The sequence below is a fragment of the Squalius cephalus genome (assembly GCF_949319135.1).
Source record: "Squalius cephalus genome assembly, chromosome: 5".
In the NCBI taxonomy this organism is placed as follows: Eukaryota; Metazoa; Chordata; class Actinopteri; order Cypriniformes; family Leuciscidae; genus Squalius; species Squalius cephalus.
Window position 1 is genome coordinate 48,805,383 of NC_137126.1, and position 25,000 is coordinate 48,830,382.

Sequence of the window (25,000 nt, forward strand, 5' to 3'; positions counted from 1 at the left end):
TTGATACTTGCGTTTCAGATCATTAAAATAGGACCCTCAGTTTTTGTGTGTGTCCCTTTAGATGCAAATGAACACAAAAGCCCTATTCGGACGGGACTAGTGTAACATGGAGAGGTCAGGTAAAGTAATAATCACCAGAGCTTCTCTGTGATTTTAGTCAGGTCTGAATGTGCATCTCAGTGATCATCACGGACAATGTCAGGAAAGATTACGGCGACTTTTACCTTCAGTAAAAAGGTCCTGAAAAATGACCTCAGGTGATACTAATCCCGTGCGAATAGACCCGCTGTAAATATTTAAGTAAATATTTAGTAATTTCCTGTTTAAAAGTAGTTTTCTGTGATTTTTCAAGTATGGAGACGCTTGAAAAAGCATCAGTTGTGTTCTAGTCGCTGGGACGAGTCTGTGGCAAAACTCAAGTGTTTCACACACACCATTCAGATCAGAGAGAAGATCGAAAGCACTTGTTATAAACATCTTAGCGTTAGGTAAGAGCCTATTACCAACACAATCCAGTCTGAAGTTCATTAATACATCATTCGACCGGACATAACTGTTTTAGATATATAAATATAGGTTATATGTGTTTGCGCATGTGATATCAGGAAGCAGCGTAACACACACATGAGGACAGGAGTGACGGCGGTGTGTAAATCGAGTTACTCTCCCACTTCTGCTACTTTACTGAGATATCTTATCCCGTGCGAATTGCCCATTAATATTACAGACGTCCTGTGGTAAAATTACATCACTCCATCCACCCTTGTGAAGCTAATCCCATCCGAATAGGGCTGAACTCTCCACTAATTGGTTCCTGCTGGGGGGAAAATGCTACACGACCGACGACTGCTGGATTTGTTTTGCCTGTTTTATCATCCGACGTGCAACATCGCGAGTCCAGTTCCTTGAATAGTAACAGCTCAACAGGAATCACTGCATGTTTGTGCAGATCACAGTGATGATTGATTTAACAAGCACTAATAATGATGAGTCTCATGTATACAACATGAAATATAATCCGTGTAGCTTCTTATCTGAGGTGAATATATCCGTTGTGTTCGTCGTAATCAGTAGTTATCGCGTTCACATCCGTCAGCTGTCCTTCTGACAGTCATCAGTCAAACCGAGTTCCTGAGTTCTGCTACATTAAATTACATTAAATAACACTTGGAATATTCGACACGTGTCCCATGGGCTCATTCTGTGAAACTTGTGCGTCTTTTTAAAAAGCTTGATGTCGCTATTCACTGCCATTATCTGGAGGACAGCGAGCTGGACAGTTTTGAAGAGATTCTCCGTTTGTGGCCCATGAAGCACAGAAGAGCTTCCGGCATCAGCGTCAGTGGATGATGACTACATCTTTATATTAGGGTGAACTATCCCTTTAAAAGACTTAATCCCTCTCTCTCTGTGTGTGTGTGTGTGTGTGTGTGTGTGTGAATGTCTATGTGTGTAACTGTGTGTGTGTGTGTGTGTGTGTGTGTGTGTGTGAATGTGTGTGTGAATGTGTATGTGTGTAACTGTGTGTGCACGTGCCTTTGTGTGTGTGACTGTGTATGTGTGTAATGCATATGTGTGTGTGTGAATGTGTATGTGTGTAAATGTGTGTGTGCGTACGTTTGTGCGTGTGTGTATGTGTGTGTGCGTTTTTGTGTGTGTAGGTGTGTGTGTGTGTGTGTGTGTGTGTGTATGCGTGCATGTGCTTGTGTGTGTGTGTATGTGTGTATGTGTGTAACTGTGTGTGACTGTGTGTGTGTGTGTATATGTGTGCGTGTGTGACTGTGTATGTGCGTTTGTGTGTGCGTGTGTGTGTGTGCATTCATGCATGTGCTTGCGTGTGTGTGTGTGTGTGTGTGTGTGTGAATGTGTATGTGTGTAACTGTGTGTGTGCGTGCGTTCGTGTGTGTGACAGTTGTGTTTGTGACAGTGTGTGTGTATGTGTGTGTGTGTGCGTTCGTGTGTGTGACAGTTGTGTTTGTGACAGTGTGTGTGTATGTGTGTGTGTGTGAGTGTGTGTGTGCGTTTGTGTGTGCGTGCGCGTTTGTGTGTGTGTGTTGGGGGAGGCTGTATAGGAGAGGTTAAGGGGTTAACTGGGGAGTGTCGCACTGGTTTATATCCACAGCATCAGAGAAAAGCCCCATGTCTCCATTATAACTGCATCCGCCCAGTTTAACTCCCCATCACTCTCTGTGAAACACTCCTGCAGTTTTACTCCACAATCCCCTCATGACTGATTCATAAAGCCCTAGTGTAAACGAACAGTTCACCTAAAAAATATATATTTTATAAATTTAATCTCCCTCATGTCATTCCAAACCTGTATGACTTTCTTTCTTCTGTGAAGTTATGATTCTTATTTACTCAATGTATACAAAAAAAATAAAAAAAAATCTTTGATTCTTCAATGTCTAATTTGTGTTGCACAGAGTCACTGGACTTGAAATGACACGAGGGTAAATGTAAATGGGGAGTAAACGACGACAGAATGTTTATATTTGGCTGAACTGTCCGTTTAAAAAGCGCCTCTGATTTGACATAATGGAGGATCTTGTACAAGCAGAGATAAGCTGAAGATGCGTGTTCAACACAAGAAACCCAGATCTACACGAAGCTGGTCTGATTTCACACCGTCTGCTGCTACACACACTGGGAGGAACATATGGAGAGCCAACATCTCCTAAAGCACAGCACAATTACTCATGATGTGTGTGTGTGTGTGTGTGTGTGTGTGTGTGTGTGTGTGTGTGTGTGTGTGTGTGTGCGTGCTGCCAGATGGCTGATCCACCACCATCCTCCATCTCCAACATCCGGCTTCACAACATCGTCATCAATCTAGTAACTATTACTCAGAGCTCTCAACAAGGAACAGTTTATTTCCACTAATAAGAGTCTGCAGAGAAAGACTGAACACACTTCATATGTAACTTCATACGGACTGACGGAGGTCATTGTTTTTTTAAATTCCACTGGATGGCGCTATAGTGGAGCAGAATTTACATACTTCACTTTTAAAGGGACAATATTGTACAGTTCGTAATTTAGTTTTTCATAACCATAAGCCCTCTTCACATTTCCGGGGTTTTCGGAAAGTGGAAGTCGTCAAAGTTGTGGAAACTTCTATAGCGGTGAATGGAAGACGACAGCAATTTTTTGTATTTTAATTTGCTCCAATAGCTAAAGAAAAAAAAATCAGTGATAGAGTTTCCACTTTGGTCAGAAGAGAAAAAGATGTCAAATTTGCCATTACTCCCTCAGAAGTTTTATTAGAAATACCCTCGCAGAAATGTTAATTCGTTTATTCTCATTTACTGTGAAGGTAATATAACACAATATATAGCATGAAAATATGAAACACTTTGCAACGATTTAACTGTGGAAATGCGTCATCATAGTCTGAAAAGGGCCCACTTCTTTCTATTCTATTCTATTCTATTCTTTTTTTTTTTACAATATATTTTATTAATTTTACACAAACAACAAACCAACAAGCCCAGCTATTACCAACATACAAAACAGGGGGAAATTATTCACACACACAAATTGCACATCACATGTTACATCACATAACCTACATTATTGTTTACAACAAAACACATACCCCCCAAAAAAAAAGGAAATTTCAAAAGAATTTATGACTTATTGGTGAAGACAAAATGTGGTCTCCCATCCTGCAGCAGACCAGCAAGATCACCAGGAAGGTAATCAAGAAAAGGTTGCCAGATATTATAAAACAAGTTGGTATTGCCCCTTAATGTGGCACTGAGGCGTTCCAGAGGAAAAACCTTAAATATTTCTCTGTACCACTGTGTGACCGAGGGAGGTTTTTCCTCAATCCACTGGAACAGAACACATCGCCTTGCTAGAAGTAAGAGTTTACCCATTAACAACAATTGCCCTGCAGATAGAGAGAGCTGCTCTAGATGTAAATTCAGAAGGAACAAGACTGGTTCTGATTTAACTGTTTTGTGAAAAATTGAACTTAGCTCCTGAGAAATATTCCTCCAATACCGGAGTATTAACCCCTTGCTCATCAGCCCCAATTTTGGCAAGTGCTGCATACATGAAATGCCCAAAATAAAAAGGTTACTGCTCATAAGTAATTCTGAATAGAAACATAACACACATACATTTAGAAAGCCAACCCTTGAGAGTTTATAGTTCAAGACTCAAAATTAACCAGACTGTTATTAATATTGAGATATATAAGCTCAAACATATTTTGAACTAAAATAATCTGGGATCACCAGTGATCCCTGTCAGGTAAGGGGTTAAGGGACATTGCCAAATACAATGATAGTAGGTCCCTACTTCTTTCTTACTCTTCCTACAGAGGGGAGAGACTTGGGGGTTAATCTTGTTTAGAAAATGAGGAGTGCGCTGCAATCTATACAATATCCTGTACTGACTCTCTCTAAGTCTATTACACGTAAACAGTTTCTTAACAGATTCAAATGCATCTGACCAGATATCAGTATCAGGATCAACCTCCAAATCCTTTTCCCATGACTCCCTGTTTTTGTTAACACTGGCACAATTAAGAGAATACAGTTTTTCATAAAAGAGTGAAATAAATGTTCTGTTATTGGAAGCAATTGAATTAAAAGTAAGGAGGAGGCCATCAATTGGACTCTCTATTGGTTGGTCTGTTGGAAGTACAAGATTGTACTGTACAAAATGTCTAACCTGAAGAAAACCAAAAAAGTGGCTGTGTGGTATTTGGTATTTATTCTGAAGTTGTGAAAATGACATAAAATTACCGTTTTCAAATAAATTACCCACAAATCTTAGCCCCTTTGAGTACCAAACATTGAAAATACTTTTTCCCACACCAGGAGGAAAAGCTTTATTTTGGGTTATAGGTTGTAATGCTAATGAAAAGCCTCTCTGACCAACATGTTTAATGATATCACGCCAAGTCTTTAGAGTGTTAAGCATGATGGGATTATTTTTAACCTCTGCCATGGTTTCACCTTTGCCAATTGAAATAAGACTGATGGGGGAGAAAGGGGCACAGCACCAGTCATCTACCAGGGTTCCCTCCTGGTGGAGAAAATGATTGAGCCAGCCTGATATTATGCGTGCATGACAGGCCCAGTTATAATACAAAAAATTGGGAAGGGCTTGACCCCCTCTGTTAACGGGTAATTATAAAGTATTCATCTTTAATCTAGGTCTCTTTCCGTGCCATATGAAATTTGAGAGAGCTCTTTCTATACCTAAAAATGCCCTTCATGCCCTGCACGTTCATCTTTATCAGGCTGATCCTGCCCATCCATGAGAGAGGGAGATCGAACCATCTTTTAAGATCACATTTATTCTATTCTATTCTATTCTATTCTATTCTATTCTATTCTATTCTATTCTATTCTATTCTATTCTATTCTATTCATGTGCTCACCCTCATGTCATTCCAAACCACAGTTGTTATTGTGAAATAGTCTATTCTATTCTATTCTATTCTATTCTATTCTATTCTATTCTATTCTATTCACTTACTGACCCTCACGTCATTCCAAACCACAGTTGTTATTGTGAAATATTCTATTCTATTCTATTCTATTCTATTCTATTCTATTCTATTCTATTCTATTCTATTCTATTCTATTCACTTACTTACTGACCTTCATGTCATTCCAAACCACAGTTGTTATTGTGAAAAGGGCCCCACTGGTTGTGTTCTGTTCTATTCCATTCTATTCCATTCCATTCCATTCCATTCTATTCACCTTCATGTCATTCCAAACCACAGTTGTTATTGTGAAAAGGGCCCCACTGGCTGTGTTCTGTTCTGTTCTGTTCTGTTCTGTTCTGTTCTGTTCTGTTCTGTTCTGTTCAATTCTATTCTATTCTATTCTATTCTATTCACTTACTCACCCTCATGTCATTCCAAACCACAGTTGTTATTGTGAAAAGGGCCCCACTGGTTCTATTCTATTCTATTCTATTCTATTCTATTCTATTCTATTCTATTCTATTCTATTCTACTCACCTTTATGTCATTCCAAACCACAGTTGTTATAGTGAAAAGGGCCCCACTGGTTGTGTTCTGTTCTGTTCTGTTCTATTCTATTCTATCCACTTACTCACCTTCATGTCATTCCAAACCAATGTTGTTATTGTCAACTAATACTAAAACTATTAAAAATGGGGTTCTTTATAGAAATACAGCATGAAATAAAATGAAATATAAACATTTAATGAAAAACTTAAACTTAAGTTAAAAATAATTTAACTAATAAAAACTACTTAAAACAAAAACTAATAAAATAAAAAAAATCACATAACAAAATGGCTAAACTTCAAAATAGAAAAATGAACATATAACAATAAAAGCAAATTCAATGTATTGATAAATACTATAATAGTTGACAAATAATGCTAAAATTGACACGTCTTCCTTTCTATTTTATATTTTGAAGAATGTTGGGAACCATAACACTGAAACATTTCACAGAATATCTCCTATTCGGTTTCACAGAAGAAAGAATGACATGAAAGTGAGTTAATGTTGACAGCATGTTCATTTTTGGGTGAATTATCCCTTTAACACATGACAACATCAAGGACACATTTTCTTCACACTTTAAATTCTGTATGAAATTGACAGATTGCTGTAAGCCTAGTGCTGTCATGTAAACCGAGGTTAATAGTGGGTCTCTCTGGATGCTGTGCGGTGATAAACACGACATCGCCACTAGAACAATGCATTAACCAATCAGATGACAGGACTGAAACGATCCGTTTTATACACAGAATGCAAAGCAAAACTGCTGATAAACCAAACTCTATTCCTGTGATGTGTTTGATGAATGGAGGCAAAAATGCAGGCGTACTCAGCTTCTCATTCACTAAGCATTTAAGCATGTTAGCAGATTCCTAATCCCGAACTGAAGCAAATCTTTCATCATCTTTTGTGCGCTGAAGCGGTTCCCCTGCGGCGTGTTTGTGCGCTTTATCACCATCATTCACCCTGCCTCAAGGTCACACAGCTGCTGTTTAATTAGACACACTCAGACCTGCTTCTTTATCCCGTCAGACGCGGGCCGAGAGGATTAGAGAGAGGACAGTCATGCTACAAATCCTCCAAATACAGCCGTGTTTATCAGAGGCTGTTTGCTTTTCCGCTCCTGCGCTGAGAATGACTTTTACTGCATTTGATGTGATGTAGCAAACAGGACTCGGAAATGCAATGCCAATTTGAATGCAGGGAAGGATAATTAAAATGATCATAAAACTGTCATTTTTAACCACGAAGCAGTTAAAGGTTTGTCAAAATGCAGTATTTTCTTTACACTACTGTTCAGACGTTTAGGGTCCTGTATGGAAGCTTGTTTCCGACACAGAATAAAACATTTTAAGAGATAATTGCGACATTTTATCTCATAATTGCGAGTTTACATCTCGCAAGTCTGTCTTTGTTTCACAGAATTGCGAGATATAAAGTCAGAATTGCGTGTTATAAAGTTCAATTCTAAGAAGAAGAAAAAAGACTGACTTTTTTCCTCAGAATTGTGAGTTTATATCTCACAATTGTGACTTTATAACACGCAATTGCAACTTTTTATTTCCTAATTGCGTTATAAAGTCAGAATTGCGAGATATAAACATGCAATTCTGAGATAAAAAGTCACAATTATGTTTTTTATTTGTATTTTTATTTTTTATTCTGTGGCGGAAACAAGCTTCCATAGATTTTTTTTTATGTTTTTGTAAGTCTCTTCTGCTCACCCAGGCTGCATTTAATTGATCAAAAATACAGTAAAAACAGTGAAATATTATTACAATTTAAAACATCTGTTTTCTATGTGAATCTATATTAAAGTGTAATTTATTCCTGTGATCAAAGCTGAATGTTCAGCATCATTACTCCAGTCTTCAGTGTCACATGATCCTTCAGAAATCACTCTAATATGATGATTTGATGCTCAAGAAACATTTATGATTATTATCAATGTTGAAAACAGTTTTGCCGCTTCAGATTTTTATGGAAATCATGACATTTCTTCAGGATTTTTGATGAATAGAAAATTCAAAAGAACAGCATTTACTTAAATTAGAAATCTTTTGTAACATTATTAATCGTCTTTACTGTCACTTTTGATCAATTTATTGCATCCTTGCTGAATAAATTGAATTCCACTTCCTGTAATTCCAATGCAAGTTTCAACTTCCTGTGGCTGATTCACTTCAGATTCACACTCACTGAATTTGGCACAACACTGAACCAGTTCTCAGAGTTTCCCTCAATAGTGTGTCATTATAAATAGCAAGCTAGTTTAACATGCAGCTTCTGTCTGACTTTAACTCACTCAAGTGACTAACACTGAAAACTGGCAATCCTGTAAAAGCAACTGCATTATGACTGTGCTTTGACACATTTTAGACTGCAACAATGCATCAAATCAAGTGTTTATATTCTGGAACTTGCTTAGATGTTTCAGGCCTCACTGCATGAAGACTTCTCATCAATAGCCCATAAAGCATCAGAAACAATGCAAAGGCTAAATAAAACAACAATGCACTGTGATTCAATATTCTCCTTTATGTCTTTGTTGTTCATGTGATGTCTCATGCATCAAAACATCTCAAGTTTCCTTGGTAAAGTGTAAATGTTGTGGATGTGCTCATGAGACACTTAGGGTTTTAACAGTGAACATGAGACATTTCTTGCATTCACTACAACAAGCTCAGTGAAGATGGAGGCGATGTAAGTACAAATGATAAATATTCACTGTGAATGAGGTAATCAAATCAAAACTATAAAAAATGACTTTAAACTGTTGATTATAAGCTCAAAATGTTTTAGTATATTGCAAAATATTTAAATAATTGCACATACATTTAGAATGTAGAAAGACTGACTGTATCTCGTTCACAACTTAAACTTTGTTATCTGATATTTATATTTTAACTTATTTCAGCTTTATGTCAATTAACAATTTTTAAAGTGCCCCTATTATGCTTTTTCAAATACTCCCTTTCATGCAGTGTGTAATATAGCAGCTGTTTGTGAATGTAAAAATCTGCAAAGTTGTGAAGTCAAAAGTGCACGATAAATAAAGTTTTTGTCTCCTAAAATGAAGAATCGATTCTGAACGTCTGAAACGAGCCGTCAGTGACTCCAGTCTCACTTCCCGTTACAGTGTAACAATGTAACAAATTTGCATAATGCCAGCCTGTGCTCTTGATTGGCTGAACAGCTTCTCTTTGCTCCGCCCACAAACACTGCAGTTGTATCTGAGACTGGAAGAGTTTAGTTCGTGTTGTTCATGTTTTCTGCACTTCTAGAGAACGAGACTCACACTGGAACTGATACGGAAAAACCGACGCCATCATTACTGTTCGTGTCACTGACGAAGAGCTGAGATTCAGATATAATAATGGATGTTTTGTTTCCGACATGCACTGTAAGCAGTCGACCAATCACAACAGACTGAGCCGTCTGACCAATCAGAGCAGAGCAGGCTCTCGGGAAGGAGGAGTTTAGAGAGACTGAATCTTCAAATGAACCGTTTTCAGACTCTAATTAAGTGATGCGCACTGTATATTATGAAAAAATTTAAGTGTGTTTTTGACCTTGGATGCATGCAAACATGTTGTAGGAGAACAACAAAATTAGGAACCTTTAAAAGAGCATAATAGGGGCACTTTAACAGTTTTAGTTTTAATAGATAATGATTCTCAGGTAGTTAGGATTCTTCCTTGGATATAGTAGACAACAAGCTCATCAGTGTTTGGACCAGAGCTAATGTCACCTAAAAACATTATTCATGATATTTAAATGATTATTCTAAAAGAACCAACATGATCGCCTCACTCACCCCTGTTCCTCCATCATTTCTTGCAGCTCCATGCATTTCAGCTCCACCCTCCTCTTCCTCTCGTGGTCCAGAATCTCCCGGTGAGCCTTCTTCACCAGGACGGGTTCAGGCACACCCTCCTCTTCCTCAGGCTCTTCGCTGGCTTTGGGTCGTGTGGTCGCGGGGGTCTCAGGCTGGAGCGGGACCCCGTTAGTGGCGTCCTCAGGGGAGGGAACCCTCGCCCCATCGTACATGGCCACGGCACTCTGACACAAACACAAACAGCGACAGGAGTTATTTAAAACACTTATCATTTTTATTTATTTTTTGTTCAATAATTATAACCCCTATGTGTTTTTTTTCATGCATATTTGTTAGGATGTGTTTTATTTGTTTGCATTTAAAAAAAAGTGAAATTACAAATGATCTTCTGAACACATAAAAAAGATTTAAACACAACACAGCGACAGTAAGACATGAGCTCGGGGATTCTCACAGATTACTCATGGTTTGACTGGAAACACTGGAACTGGAAATGGAGATTATATTGGATACATTTCTGAATGGTTGGACAGAATAACTCGCAAGTTAAAAAAAAAATACAATACCGTTCAAAAGTTTGGGGTCAGTAAGATAATTTTTTTTTAAAGAAATTAATACTTTTATTCAGCAAGGATGCATTCAAAAGATCAATCATGTTACAAAAGGTTTCTATTTCAAATTTCAAATGCTTTACTTTTGAACACTCTATTAATCAAAGAATCCTGAAAAATAAAATGCATCACGGTTTCCAAAAAAACTTTTCAATATTGATAATAATCATAAATGTTTCTTGAGCATCAAATCATCATATTAGAGTGATTTCTGAAGGATCATGTGACACTGAAGACTGGAGTAATGATGCTGAAAATTCAGCTTTGATCACAGGAATAAATTACACTTTACTATATATTCACATTGAAAACAGTTGATTTACATTATAATAATATTTCACAATATTACTGTTTTTACTGTATTTTTGATCAAATAAGTGCAGCCTTGGTGAGTAGAATAGACTTTCAAAAATATAAAAAAATCTTACCGGCCCCAAACATTTGAACAGTATTCTATAATCAATGCAAAAAGTGCCAGTAAATCAAGGACAAAAGATATTTGTACTAATCACCAAACACTGCCACGTCCATCCCTCACTGATATTGAGAGGATGACAGAAACCATAAACAAATAGGCCACGACTTTCTTTCTTCACAGTTCATGACGACACAAGCAGCATCAATCTGGCAACAGAGATACGCAAGCTTTCACACACTTCTGATGCACAGGACTCACACTGCAACCACATGCATACATAAACGAAGAGAAAAAACTCACAGTTAAACACACACTATTTTAACGATCTAAGCGCATGGTCTAAAGCGCACGGCACAAGTTCACTTTGGTCGTGTCTGAATCCACTTTTGCTAGTTTAACGGTGGGAAAAATGGTCGGCGCTCCCGGCGCATGGCCTAAAAAGGTTGTCCCCATTCTCTTAACGAGTAATGGGTGTGTTTTGGGATTTACATGCGTTAAACCAATCAGAGTCTCATCTCCCATTCCCTTTAAATGCCAGTTGTGCTCGCGCCATGGAGGATTCGCTATTTACATGACGGGATTTTATCGTGGAAAGACCAAACGCGTCTCCAGAGCGCAAACGGATCTGCTCGTGCGCGAGGTAAAAGTGCTCAAGGAGAACATCTACAGGACAAGCCGGATTCACCATATCTTTATGTACACAATAATAATCTTTTACATTGTAATCCTTTTATTTTTAATATTTGTCATGTTTGTGTGCTGCTGTGCGTCCCTGTGTGTGTAATAAGCAGAGTGTACGTGTGTTGTGGACCCGCCTATAGGCGCACATTACTAACGCGCTCATTAAAGGGGGGGTACCATGGTGTTTCATGTATTCAGAGTTGTTTACAGTGTTAAAGAGATGGATTCTCATGTTAAACATGGGCAAAGTTTTAAAAAAATATTTTGGACGAATAACGGAGAATTTCTGTGCTGAAAATCTTACTTCCGGGTTGGTACAAGTTTCGGCTGGGTTTTTTTTTATCGTGGATCTAATGACGTAGATAAGAGTGGAACTCCTTATATGAGCATTTCTCTCGGAAAAGCGCGCCCGCGCACACGTCGACCAGAGGAGAGCGAGACCGCGCACATCAACGCGCTTCAACAGGAAATCATCGGCAGCGCTGCATAGGATTTGTTCAAGAATGTCTCCAAAAAAGTGTGTTTTTGGATGTGAGGGAAAGCTTACCGTGTCCAGCTTTCCAAAGAACCCAGTGTTACAGGAACAGTGGATGCCGTTTGTTTTTCCGGGGCAGCAACGGAGTGTAGGAAGTGCGGTTGTGTGTTCTGGCCATTTCAGTGACGAATGTTTTATTAACAAGGCTCAGGTCGACGCTGGATTTGCAAATCGTTTGCTATTAAAACGTGGAGCGGTCCCAGTGATAAAAGACCCAATTCATGTAAGTACAACTGGATCAGATTTCTGTCTTTTGCTGGAAATCAAGAACTACCGCTTGACTCTATAGCTCCGCCTCCAGGACCTCGGCTTTTTCCGGAGAGAATCGGAAAGCTGTATTTTTCTTTTATAAATTTAATAAAACTAAACACTTTTTTGAGATATTAAGGATGCACTACTACTCTATAGGTACTCAAGATTAACATGAGATTAGGTGAAACTGTGCATGTTATGTACCCTTTAAATAACATAAAATATATTGCTGCATTGACTTTAGAGCAGGTTTCAGTCGGTCAATGGTCTATTTCTGTTCCTCAAAATAGCAACGCTCCAACAATGCACCAGAACACAATACATTTGCGCAAATGCATTTGCTATTTAAACAACATGGCGCAGGACGTGAAAATGATAACTGCGTCAGGCTGAAACTGTCATGATCGCAAGAGAGGAGACAATTGCAGGTAAAAGTATGTTTATTAAAGAATAAACAGAGCAGTCAAAATGTCACAAGCACGACACACTGGGGCGGGACTTCGACGGGCAACCGGGCTGGTGATGAGTGATGAAAGAAGCGATGATCCGAATCGAAGACGAAGACACGACGAATAATCCAACAGGAACGAAGATAACAGGAAACAGCCAAAACGGGACAGGAACAAACACCGGTTACACCACAATGCTCTGACAACAGAAGACACCAGTCACAGAGAGATATAGGTGAGTAGATGGGAATCAGCTGGCGCTGCTGATCAGCGATAATCGGAGGACACACCCACACTAATTAACACAACACAACAATCACACGAGACAAGGAAAAGGCAGTGAATTCATGAACCGTGACAGAAACTAGCTTGACGCTGCATTGCGCCGGGTGTAAGATAGGGCCCTATGGCTCAAAGGGACGTCAAATTTCAGCTGCATAATAGTCCATTGTCACATGAACATCTGGCCAGTAATGTCTTCCCACAAAGAAAGGATTCTCACCTGAATGAATTGAGCTTTTTCTGAATATACAGTACATGGTTTGATTGAATCATACTGGCTGTTGGCAATGTACCACAAGAATGAGAAAGGGAGAGAAACGCTGTCTCCTCTCGTCTGGATGCGATCCCAGAATCTGAGAGACTAATGGTCTCGCATTTCAAAATGGAGACTCAATTCAACAACTTCACTTCATCACTGTCACCGCAAACTTTCATACTGATAAACATGATACTTCACTGCTTGCTGCAGGCGCACATTATCAGAACGGTTTTTCAATTCATTTGTATGCCATATAATACAGATGTGTGTTTTATGTGGCTAACAACATGTTAAAAAATGAGGAGTTCAGCAAACATTTATTTTGAGAATCAGTTCAACTTTAGATTGTCAATTCTCACTATTAATAGCTGCTTATTATCATGCATATTACTAGGATATTGGCTGTTTATTAGTACTTATAAAGCACATATTAATGTCTTATTCTGCATGATCATATTCTACATCCCTTAATCCTACAATACCTAACCTTAACAACACCCTTACTAACTATTAATAAGCAGTAATTAGGAGTTTATTGAGGCAAAAGTCGTAGTTTATAGTGAGAATTGGAGCCTAAACTAAAATGTGACCAAAACAAAAAACTGGACTTTTTATTATTTTAATAATATTTTGATGATTTATTTGATTAATTACAGTAGATACAATTTTTTTTTAATATGTCATTGTTAAAAAAAAACTGCGTGCAATATATGTAACAATCTTAAGTTAAAAAATAGGATGATCATATCTGTGTTTTACTAAAAGCATGTCATTCACATCAACAATATTCTGCAACAAACTACATGCAAATTCAAAGCTATACAAATAAATATAAATATTTGAATGTGGGTTATGCTATAAATTATGTGCAAATAAATATAACATGAATCATTTGGACAAACTTTGAAAATATTTGGCCTCAGAGCTATTTATAATATATTTATATAATTGTTTTGATTCAGCATACTGTAAAAAAAAAACCAAGTTCAATCAACTTGACTGTACAAGTCATTTCAACTTAACTCAAATGAGTTGAATCTTGTATAACAAAAAAGTACTTATTTTGATGAGTTAGACTAATGTAAAACATGAGTTATGATATGAATCATATCATTTTTACATGTGTAAAACATAATTTTTCTCCTTAATCACACAGGCAGAGCCGGGTGTCTAAAAGCTTTGGATTACAGATGCTTGTTTCCAGCATGGATTGATGATGGAGAGCGCCGGGGATTGTGGGTAAAGTCACGAAGCGCCGTAGAGCTGAACAGGTGGAGGAACAGCAGGAGGCATCATCACTGAATTCATTACACACTAAATCTCTGCCTCGGATATCTGCCACTTGAATACTTATAAGTCTCTGAATTCTTCCCTTTGTACTCATTGTGTCGTGTGTCATGTGACTTTTAATGGCTATAAAAGCAATTACATGATGAAGCTTCACACTGTGCACAATGATTTAGACACTTCTCGCTTCCTAAATGACATTTAAGTGCCCATCATCTTTATGAAGATAAGTAAAAAGGAGCTTGAGATACAGTGGTTTGGAAATGCTAAGCATTACATTTGACTTCAGCATCACTAAAGTAAGTACTTTACTTGAAATAGCCACAAATAAAATGTTCATACAATCTGATTTCTCATCAAATTTAGGTTAGGTTGTTGGGACATACAGTATTATGCATGCTATTTATTTTCAATACTGTTTATATGTGCAAATGTTTGGCAAGTTCAAAGACTTTACATATGCAAAGATGATGCACTCATATTAATATGAATGGGAGAAAGTGCAATATTTTAAGTACATTGCAATAGTCTCATAAAATATGGCGGAATAAGTCCCGCCTTCTGAATAAAAGAGCCAATCGCTGATTGGTAAAGCGCAGATGTTTTCCTGCATAAGCAATGTACTTCTAACTCTCTCTCTCTCTCTCTCTCTCTCTGTCTCCCTCTCTCTCTCTCTCTCTCTCTCTCTCTCTCTCTCTGTCTCTCACTCTAACTCTCACCCGCTCTCTCTCTCTCTCTCTCTCTCTCTCTCTCTCTCTCTCTCTCTCTCTCTCTCTCTCTCGTATAATTAAAAACTGCTGGATATGGTTTTGTGTTACTCCCATAGTCTCTACTTCATTGTAATTTGTGCTGACATCTTTTGCTCATTTCAACAACAATAAAAAAAATGCTTATTTTGAATAAAAAAAATTAGCAATTAAGTGCATAATTGTCAAAATTACTGCCAGTAAAGCACAAGCTACTTTACAAGTATCAGCATTTTCCTGTGATACCTGGAGAACTGCAGTGCAATGTAACTTTACAGATCGAGAATGCTTGGCCAACAAGTCAAAAATAAGTTGAGCATGAAATAGCATTTTCAACAGTATATTACTAACTTCTGTAGATTAATAATATATAGGCGGTAACACATTACAATAAGGCTCATTAGTTAACATTAGTTATAATGCATTAACTAACATGAACTAACAATGAGCATTTGTTACTGTATTTATTAATCTTTGTTAATGTTAGTGCCAAATACAACCTTTGATTTTAATAACGTATTTGTAAATGTTGCAATTAATATTATTGTTCATTCTTAGTTTATGTTAACTAAGGTAGTTAACTTATGTTAACTAATAAACCTTATTGTAAAGTTTTACCATATATAGGCTAACTAGATTACTAGAAAATAATAAATGCCTGATTTATTACTTATTAAGCTGAAACCTGCAAAAATCAGCCGTTACACTTTATTTTACTTTAAGGTGTCATTGTTACAGTGTAATTATATATTTAAGTACTGAGTAATATTAATCAACTACATGTGCTTACTATAGGGTTAGGATAGGATTTGGTTGAGGGTTAGTTGCATGTAATTATGCATAATTTACTGTTATTACTACGGTAAGTACATGTAACACATGTAAAATAAAGTGTTACTAAATCAGCTTTTAATACAGATAAATAAACTGGATACTGCGTCCGAGTTGAACCGCCTACTAACAGCCGTATCTTCGCCAGCTCGTCGACCTCCAGCGATTGAACCATGTCAATGTAAACGTCTCTCTGGTGAACAACATGCATCAGATGTGGGAGGCTGGCCAACGAAGGTCAAGACTACAACAGAAGTCACTTTCTAAACCCCGTGTGTGTTGATGAACGCATGGAGAGAGCGCTAGTGAACTGTAATGGTCAGTATTATTCTGTTTTGTTTATGCCTACAGTTTGTTTCCAGGCTAAATGACAAGATAGCCTAAAAATACTCGGCTTTATATAACTAGCATGAGTAAGAATGATCCCAGTTTCCTTTAAAAAGCTGCTTATAATTTAAACACACTGGCCACTTTATTAGGTACACCTGTTCAACTGCTCGTTAATGCAAATACTGGATCTATTTAGCCAATCACACGGCAGAAACTCAATGCATTTAGGCATGTAGACTCATGTTCGAGACGATCTGCTGAAGTTCAAACTGAGCATCAGAATGGAGAAAAAAGATGATTTAAGTGACTTTGAACATGGCATGGTTGTTGAGTTTTTCAGAAACTGCTGATCTACTGGGATTTTCATGCACAACCATCTCTGGGGTTTACAGAGAATGGTCTGGAAAAGAGGAAATATCCAGTGAACAGTAGTTCTGTGGGACGGAAAAGCCTTGTTGATGCCAGAGGTCAGAGATAGAAAGGCATCAGCAACTCAAACAGCCACTCGCTACTCGAGGTCTGCAGAAGAGCATCTGTGAACGCCCAACACATCAAACCTTGAAGCAGAAGGACTACACACACACACACACACACACCGGTGACACTCTTGTCAGCTGAGAACTGCAAACTGAGGCTACAATTCACACGGGCTCAACAAAAGGACAATAGAGGATTGTACAAGCATTGCCTGGTCTGATGAGTCTGGATTTCTGCTGTGATATTCAGACGGTCGGGTCAGAATTTGGTAGCCTGGAAATCCAGACCCAAATCTGAAAGAGAAGGGTCTGGCATCGACTAATGAAGCATGCATTTGAAAATCTCACTGCACGGATTTTGGATAACACTACGACCAATCACAACAAGTTATCGCTAACTGGTAGATTATACTCTTGCCGTATCCAGTCGTCAAAACAGCAAAAACGTCCTTCTTGCAAAGGAAGGACTCGAGCGCTGTCTTCTGTTCCTCTTTTAGATAAAGAGTATGCAGTCAAACCATTAAAATATTTAATCGCGATTAATCGCATTAATGTCATAGTTAACTCGCAATTAATCGCACATTTTTATGTATTCTAAATGTCCCTTGATTTCTTTTTGTCCCATTATTTTTTCTCATTTTAATGCTCTTATCAACATGGAAAAGTGGATCGACTTGCTTTGAGCAAATGTTTTTTTGATTGAAAACACATTGGCATATACTGTCGTGTTCAATTTCACACTAACATTCTCACTCGGAGCAAATAATCGCGTCAGAGAATTTGCATCAGCTGTGTGTGTGCTTGGCCATCAAGTGGTGTTTCAGACTGGACGTGCTGCGATGATCGCTCAGTTCACAACGACAAAACACACAGATCACTTTGGTCTAGTCAATGGAACCATTTGGCAACGTTTTAAAAAGTAAAAAAAAAAAAATACTACTCTTTGGCCGGTTCGCAAGCCCAAACAAGAGTGTGCGGCGTGCCTGTTGTTTTGTGTCCGGTCTAGCTAGATCCGGTGTGGTGTTGTAGTTTTTCTAACGTTACTAGTTGTTGTAACGGCATGTGAAAAAAACGACAAAGTTTGCTAGGGTTTGAGCTAACGCCGTTAATAACGCATTTAACTGACAGCACTAATAAAAAGCCAAGTCTAACTCGTTCACTATAGCGGCCAAAGCCGTTTCAAACAACTGGTGTTCATCCATAGCCATCTTGCAATGTTTACTAATGACTTCGACGTCACAGCGCTGTCGTCATCTCAGCACATCTCACACGAGGAGCACAACACATTACAGACTTTTTTTACGAGCATTCATGCTTACGGTTGCCAGATTTCAATCATTTAGACCCCAGTCAGAGCTTCTCTGTTAAAAGAGCACGTTTTCTACCCGGTCTTTTCAATAGTATCTGGCAACCATCTCTCTACACTGCTGAAGAAGCAATGATCTGAAAACACAGACAAGTAAGCTGGAGTTCAGAGATCTTCCTACTTAAATTAAAGTGTCATTCAGTCGGTCTGTGTTCTGTCACGAGCCGCTTGCGCTGTTTGTGCGACTAAATCTGCGAACAAAATGCAGGCTGATATTGTCACACCACGATCGGTCATCCTGCAGGCTTTCATTTGCAAGTGCACTGATTGCGTGCCAGTCTCCGATAGGCTATACCTGGCATGTATTCAGTTGATTGCTCTTGTAAGTGCACCAGATTGGTGCCAATTATTGTCATGTCTGCATTGTAATGCACAACTTTGCCTCTCCTTGTAATAAAACAATGTGCATCCAAACAACTTTAGCCAATGCAACCTCCCATGTTAGTGTTGCTTTACGAATACTATAGCATATCGGATTATCAAAAATTGTTAAGTGTGTGCGTGTTGTCATGTAGGCTATAGACTGATTGTCTTGGCTTGAAATATTGTAATGTTATAGGCCTACTGCATATTCGGTATTGCGCAACAATCGGGAGATGGGGACCCCCCCGAATATTGACGGGTATTTCGCACACTGATCATTCCTCAAGGCCTTCTCAACAGCTTTGAAGGTGTGTGTAACCTCGACATAAACAGCCTATTTTTCACTCACTGCACTAATTCTGCCTTTGCAACCTGAGGCTAGGACACTAACTCGCTACAATGAGCGCAAGCAGTCCAGCCCGATGTGGATAAAACATCTAAAAGTGGTGCATTTATTTTGGCAAACCCAAAGAGAGCGAGTTAAAAATAACAGCATTCAAGTTTAAACCAACATTAGAGAGATGTATTAGATTTATTCTGTCTAACAGAGAACACTGATCCAGAACACCTCGACTCAAACTGACACAGTAAAACCAACATTATTATTAATTGTGTTTTTACAAATGCTTTAGAAGCCTTGGAAGCTGAAGCTCACGATTATGGTGAGGGGTGTTACATTTCTGACACATGCTCGAGGTGTTCGGCCAATCACAACGCACTGGGTCTGCTGGCCAATCACAACGCACTGGGTCTGCTGGCCAATCAGAGCACTCTGAGCATTTCAGAAGGAGGGGCTTTGGAGAAATCAGTTGCTGCGTCCCAATTCGCCTACTTATACTTAAAAAGTAGATACTTTTTTTATATATATACTTAATTTATGAGTTTCAAGACATAAATGACAAAAGACAACAGTGATAAAATGATAAATGATAAAAGACAAAAAGACACAACAACAAAAAAACAAAGCAAAGCAAAACAAAAAAACAAAATCATCTTAAATAATAATACAAAAAAAAAGTGCATACTTCTGAGTGTGTAGCAGAAGAGTAGACAAGCTTTGGGACAAACTATCACATCATACAATTGTGTCTTTAACGGTTGTTTTCTCTCATCCTGTCACAGTAAACTGACCTGTCAATCATCTTGTCACAGTTAAAATCCTCCACATTTCATTTAATTTCCTACCGTATCGGAGAGAAATGCAGAATCACGTTGATCTGCGGGTCTTTCATGCGGAGACTCTCCTCATATTAATGAATAATGATACATTTAAAAGTTAATGGCCAAACGGATCTTTATAAAAGTCCACATTGTTATTGCAGATGAAATATTACACGGATAAAATTAAATAAATATTTTTTTTTATCAGGTTAAACTTTTGATAAGTCAACCAAACATTTATCTCACCGTCGGTTGCGCATATCCGCCATGTTTTGTAGTTTTTTAACACTTTTTACTCGTGTTTGTAGTGCGCAGTGGATTGTGGGTAATATTAGCATTTATAGTAAGCACAGATCCACACTTCGAAAATCCACCGGAAATAGTAGATAATCCGGGGACTTCTGGCATACTCTCTTCAACATACTATGCTTTGCGACACACTTATTCTAATCTCACATAATATTTAGGATGGATAGTATATATGGACATTGCATTGGGACATTGTGTTTCAGACAGACTGGAAATAGAGGTGCTGCAAACTTTTAAAACAGCACCATATGGAAATGTAATCCAAAGATCTTTGCAATCTTGCAATCCTGTATGATTTTCTTTGTTCTGTGAAACACAAAAGACATTCTGTAAAACATCTCAGTGTTTCGTTTTATGTCCATATAATGAAAGCCAGTGGGAGTCCAATGTTCTCTAGACCTCAATCTTTTTCTGCTTTTGTGTCATACAGGTTTGGAATATGATGAAGGAGAGTAAATTACAGGATTTTCACTTTTGGGTGAACTATCCATTTAAGTTTTCTATACTTTACCCGTGACTATAGGCTGAGAATGCTCTGGAGAACTGAACTACACATGCAAATAAGAGAAAGGAAGAACGAATAGAGCAAGATGCAGTAGACTAATAAGATGGACTTTGCGATCATCAATTCTGCTGCATTAGTTGCTTCAGACAGTCGGGATCAACTGAGCTCTTAGTAACCGGCTACTGGGATTAGTTGAAGCTCTGGAACTGGTTTCACCGGTGCGCTAACAAGCCCTCGACAGGCCGTTCCCCCGGAGAACCTCCAGAGATCTGCAAATCTTTGCTTTTCTCTGAGGCTTTGCTCGTTTAGTTCTCTCTACAGCGGATCTCCTCTCGCTGTGAAACACACTCTTCCGGCATTATTTAAATGATCCAATATTAACTCCTGTTTTCCTCGGGCAAATGTCAGGAACAAACACCATCCGTTTTTTAGGGATGATTTCATTTAGTATCACTGCACAATTTCACTCTGGAAAAATAGCTCTGCTCCAATATCCTGCTATTACAGACGCATATTCAAGATGAATCCTAATTGAAATGGAACCTCATGTGATTGAATAATAATTCATTTAATAGAACTATATAATAGCACTCAAAAGAATGTCGTAACTATGGAAGCTTTTTTTCCGCCACAGAATAAAACATTTTAAAAGATAATTGCGACTTTTTATCTCACTATTGCGAGTTTACATCTCGCAATTCTGACTTTATAACACACAACTGCGACTTTATATCACAACTGCGACTTTATATCACGCAACTGCAACTTTATATCATGCAATCACACAACTGCGACTGTATATCACGCAATTCTGACTGTATATCACGCAATTCTGACTGTATATCACGCAGTTCTGACTTTATATCACGCAATTCTGACTGTATATCACGCAGTTCTGACTTTATATCACGCAATTCTGACTTTATATCTCGCAATTCTGACTTTATATCACGCAATTCTGACTATATCACGCAGTTCTGACTTTATATCACGCAATTCTGACTTTATAACGCAATTCTGACTTTATATCACGCAATTCTGACTTTATAACGCAATTCTGACTTTATATCACGCAATTCTGACTTTATATCACGCAATTCTGACTTTATATCACGCAATTCTGACTTTATATCACGCAATTCTGACTTTATATCACGCAATTCTGACTGTATATCACGCAATTCTGACTTTATATCACGCAATTCTGACTTTATATCTCGCAGTTCTGACTTTATATCACGCAATTCTGACTGTATATCACGCAGTTCTGACTTTATATCACGCAATTCTGACTTTATATCTCGCAATTCTGACTTTATATCACGCAATTCTGACTATATCACGCAGTTCTGACTTTATATCACGCAATTCTGACTTTATAACGCAATTCTGACTATATATCACGCAATTCTGACTTTATAACGCAATTCTGACTTTATATCACGCAATTCTGACTTTATATCACGCAATTCTGACTTTATATCACGCAATTCTGACTTTATATCACGCAATTCTGACTTTATATCTCGCAATTCTGACTTTATATCTCGCAATTCTGACTTTATATCTCGCAATTCTGACTTTATGTCACACAATTCTGACTTTATATCACGCAATTCTGACTTTATATCACGCAATTCTGACTTTATATCACGCAATTCTGACTTTATAACTCAATTCTGACTTTATATCACGCAATTCTGACTTTATAACGCAATTCTGACTTTATATCACGCAATTCTGACTTTATATCACGCAATTCTGACTTTATATCACGCAATTCTGACTTTATATCTCGCAATTCTGACTTTATATCTCGCAATTCTGACTTTATATCTCGCAATTCTGACTTTATGTCACACAATTCTGACTTTATATCACGCAATTCTGACTTTATATCTCGCAATTCTGACTTTATATCACGCAATTCTGACTTTATATCACGCAATTCTGACTGTATATCACGCAATTCTGACTTTATATCACGCAATTCTGACTTTATATCACGCAATTCTGACTGTATATCACGCAATTCTGACTTTATATCTCACAATTCTGACTTTATATCTCGCAATTCTGACTTTATATCTTGCAATTCTGACTTTATAACACAATTCTGACTTTATATCTCACAATTCTGACTTTATATCACGCAATTCTGACTGTATATCTTGCAATTCTGACTTTATAACACAATTCTGACTTTATATCACACAATTCTGACTTTATATCACACAATTCTGACTTTATATCACACAATTCTGACTTTATATCTCGCAATTCTGACTTTATATCTCGCAATTCTGACTTTATATCACGCAATTCTGACTTTATATCTCGCAATTCTGACTTTATATCACGCAATTGTTACTTTATATCACGCAATTGTTACTTTATATCACGCAATTGTTACTTTATATCTCGCAATTGTTACTTTATATCTCGCAATTCTGAGTTTATATCACGCAATTCTGAATTTATATCACGCAATTCTGACTTTATATCACGCAATTCTGACTTTATAACGCAATTCTGACTTTATATCACGCAATTCTGACTTTATATCACGCAATTCTGACTTTATATCACGCAATTCTGACTGTATATCACGCAATTCTGACTTTATAACGCAATTCTGACTTTATATCTCGCAATTCTGACTTTATATCACGCAATTCTGACTTTATATCTCGCAATTCTGACTTTATATCACGCAATTCTGACTTTATATCTCGCAATTCTGACTTTATATCACGCAATTCTGACTTTATATCACGCAATTCTGACTGTATATCACGCAATTCTGACTTTATATCACGCAATTCTGACTTTATATCACGCAATTCTGACTTTATATCTCGCAATTCTGACTTTATATCACGCAATTCTGACTTTATATCTCGCAATTCTGACTTTATATCTCGCAATTCTGACTTTATATCTCGCAATTCTGACTTTATATCTCGCAATTCTGACTTTATATCACGCAATTCTGACTGTATATCACGCAATTCTGACTGTATATCACGCAATTCTGACTTTATATCTCACAATTCTGACTTTATATCTCGCAATTCTGACTTTATATCACGCAATTCTGACTGTATATCTTGCAATTCTGACTTTATAACGCAATTCTGACTTTATATCACACAATTCTGACTTTATATCACACAATTCTGACTTTATATCACACAATTCAGACTTTATATCTCGCAATTCTGACTTTATATCTCGCAATTCTGACTTTATATCACGCAATTCTGACTTTATATCACTCAATTCTGACTTTATATCACGCAATTGTTACTTTATATCACGCAATTGTTACTTTATATCTCGCAATTGTTACTTTATATCTCGCAATTCTTACTTTATATCTCGCAATTCTGACTTTATATCACGCAATTCTGACTTTATATCACGCAATTCTGACTTTATATCACGCAATTCTGACTTTATATCACGCAATTCTGACTGTATATCACGCAATTCTGACTTTATATCTCGCAATTCTGACTTTATATCACGCAATTGTGACTATATCACACAATTGTTACTTTATATCTCGCAATTCTGACTTTATATCACGCAATTGTGACTTTATGTCACGCAATTGTTACTTTATATCTCGCAATTCTGACTTTATATCACGCAATTCTGACTTTATATCACGCAATTCTGACTTTATATCACGCAATTGTGACTTTATATCACGCAATTGTGACTTTATATCACGCAATTCTGACTTTATATCACGCAATTCTGACTTTATATCACGCAATTCTGACTTTATATCACGCAATTCTGACTTTATATCACGCAATTCTGACTTTATATCACGCAATTCTGACTTTATATCACGCAATTCTGACTTTATATCACGCAATTGTGACTTTATATCACGCAATTCTGACTTTATATCACGCAATTGTGGCTTTATATCACGCAATTCTGACTTTATATCTCACAATTCTGACTTTATATCATGCAATTCTGACTTTATATCACGCAATTCTGACTTTATATCACGCAATTCTGACTTTATATCATGCAATTCTGACTTTATATCACGCAATTGTGACTTTATATCACGCAATTCTGACTTTATATCACGCAATTGTGACTTTATATCACGCAATTCTGACTTTATATCTCACAATTCTGACTTTATATCACGCAATTCTGACTTTATATCACGCAATTCTGACTTTATATCACGCAATTCTGACTTTATATCATGCAATTCTGACTTTATATCACGCAATTCTGACTTTATATCACGCAATTCTGACTT

General features: G+C 37.5%; 1 protein-coding gene across 2 annotated transcripts in view; it reads right to left on the reverse strand.

The window, feature by feature from the left end:
• srrm3 (serine/arginine repetitive matrix 3) overlaps nucleotides 1–25,000 on the reverse strand; it is a 106,218-nt gene that overhangs the window by 45,307 nt on the left and 35,911 nt on the right. For both annotated transcript variants that reach the window (XM_079871854.1, XM_079871853.1), the window contains exon 2: nucleotides 9,822–10,066. In XM_079871854.1, the coding sequence (XP_079727980.1) occupies nucleotides 9,822–10,054 (233 nt within the window). In that variant the 5' untranslated portion in view covers nucleotides 10,055–10,066. The remainder of the gene's footprint in view (nucleotides 1–9,821; nucleotides 10,067–25,000) is intronic.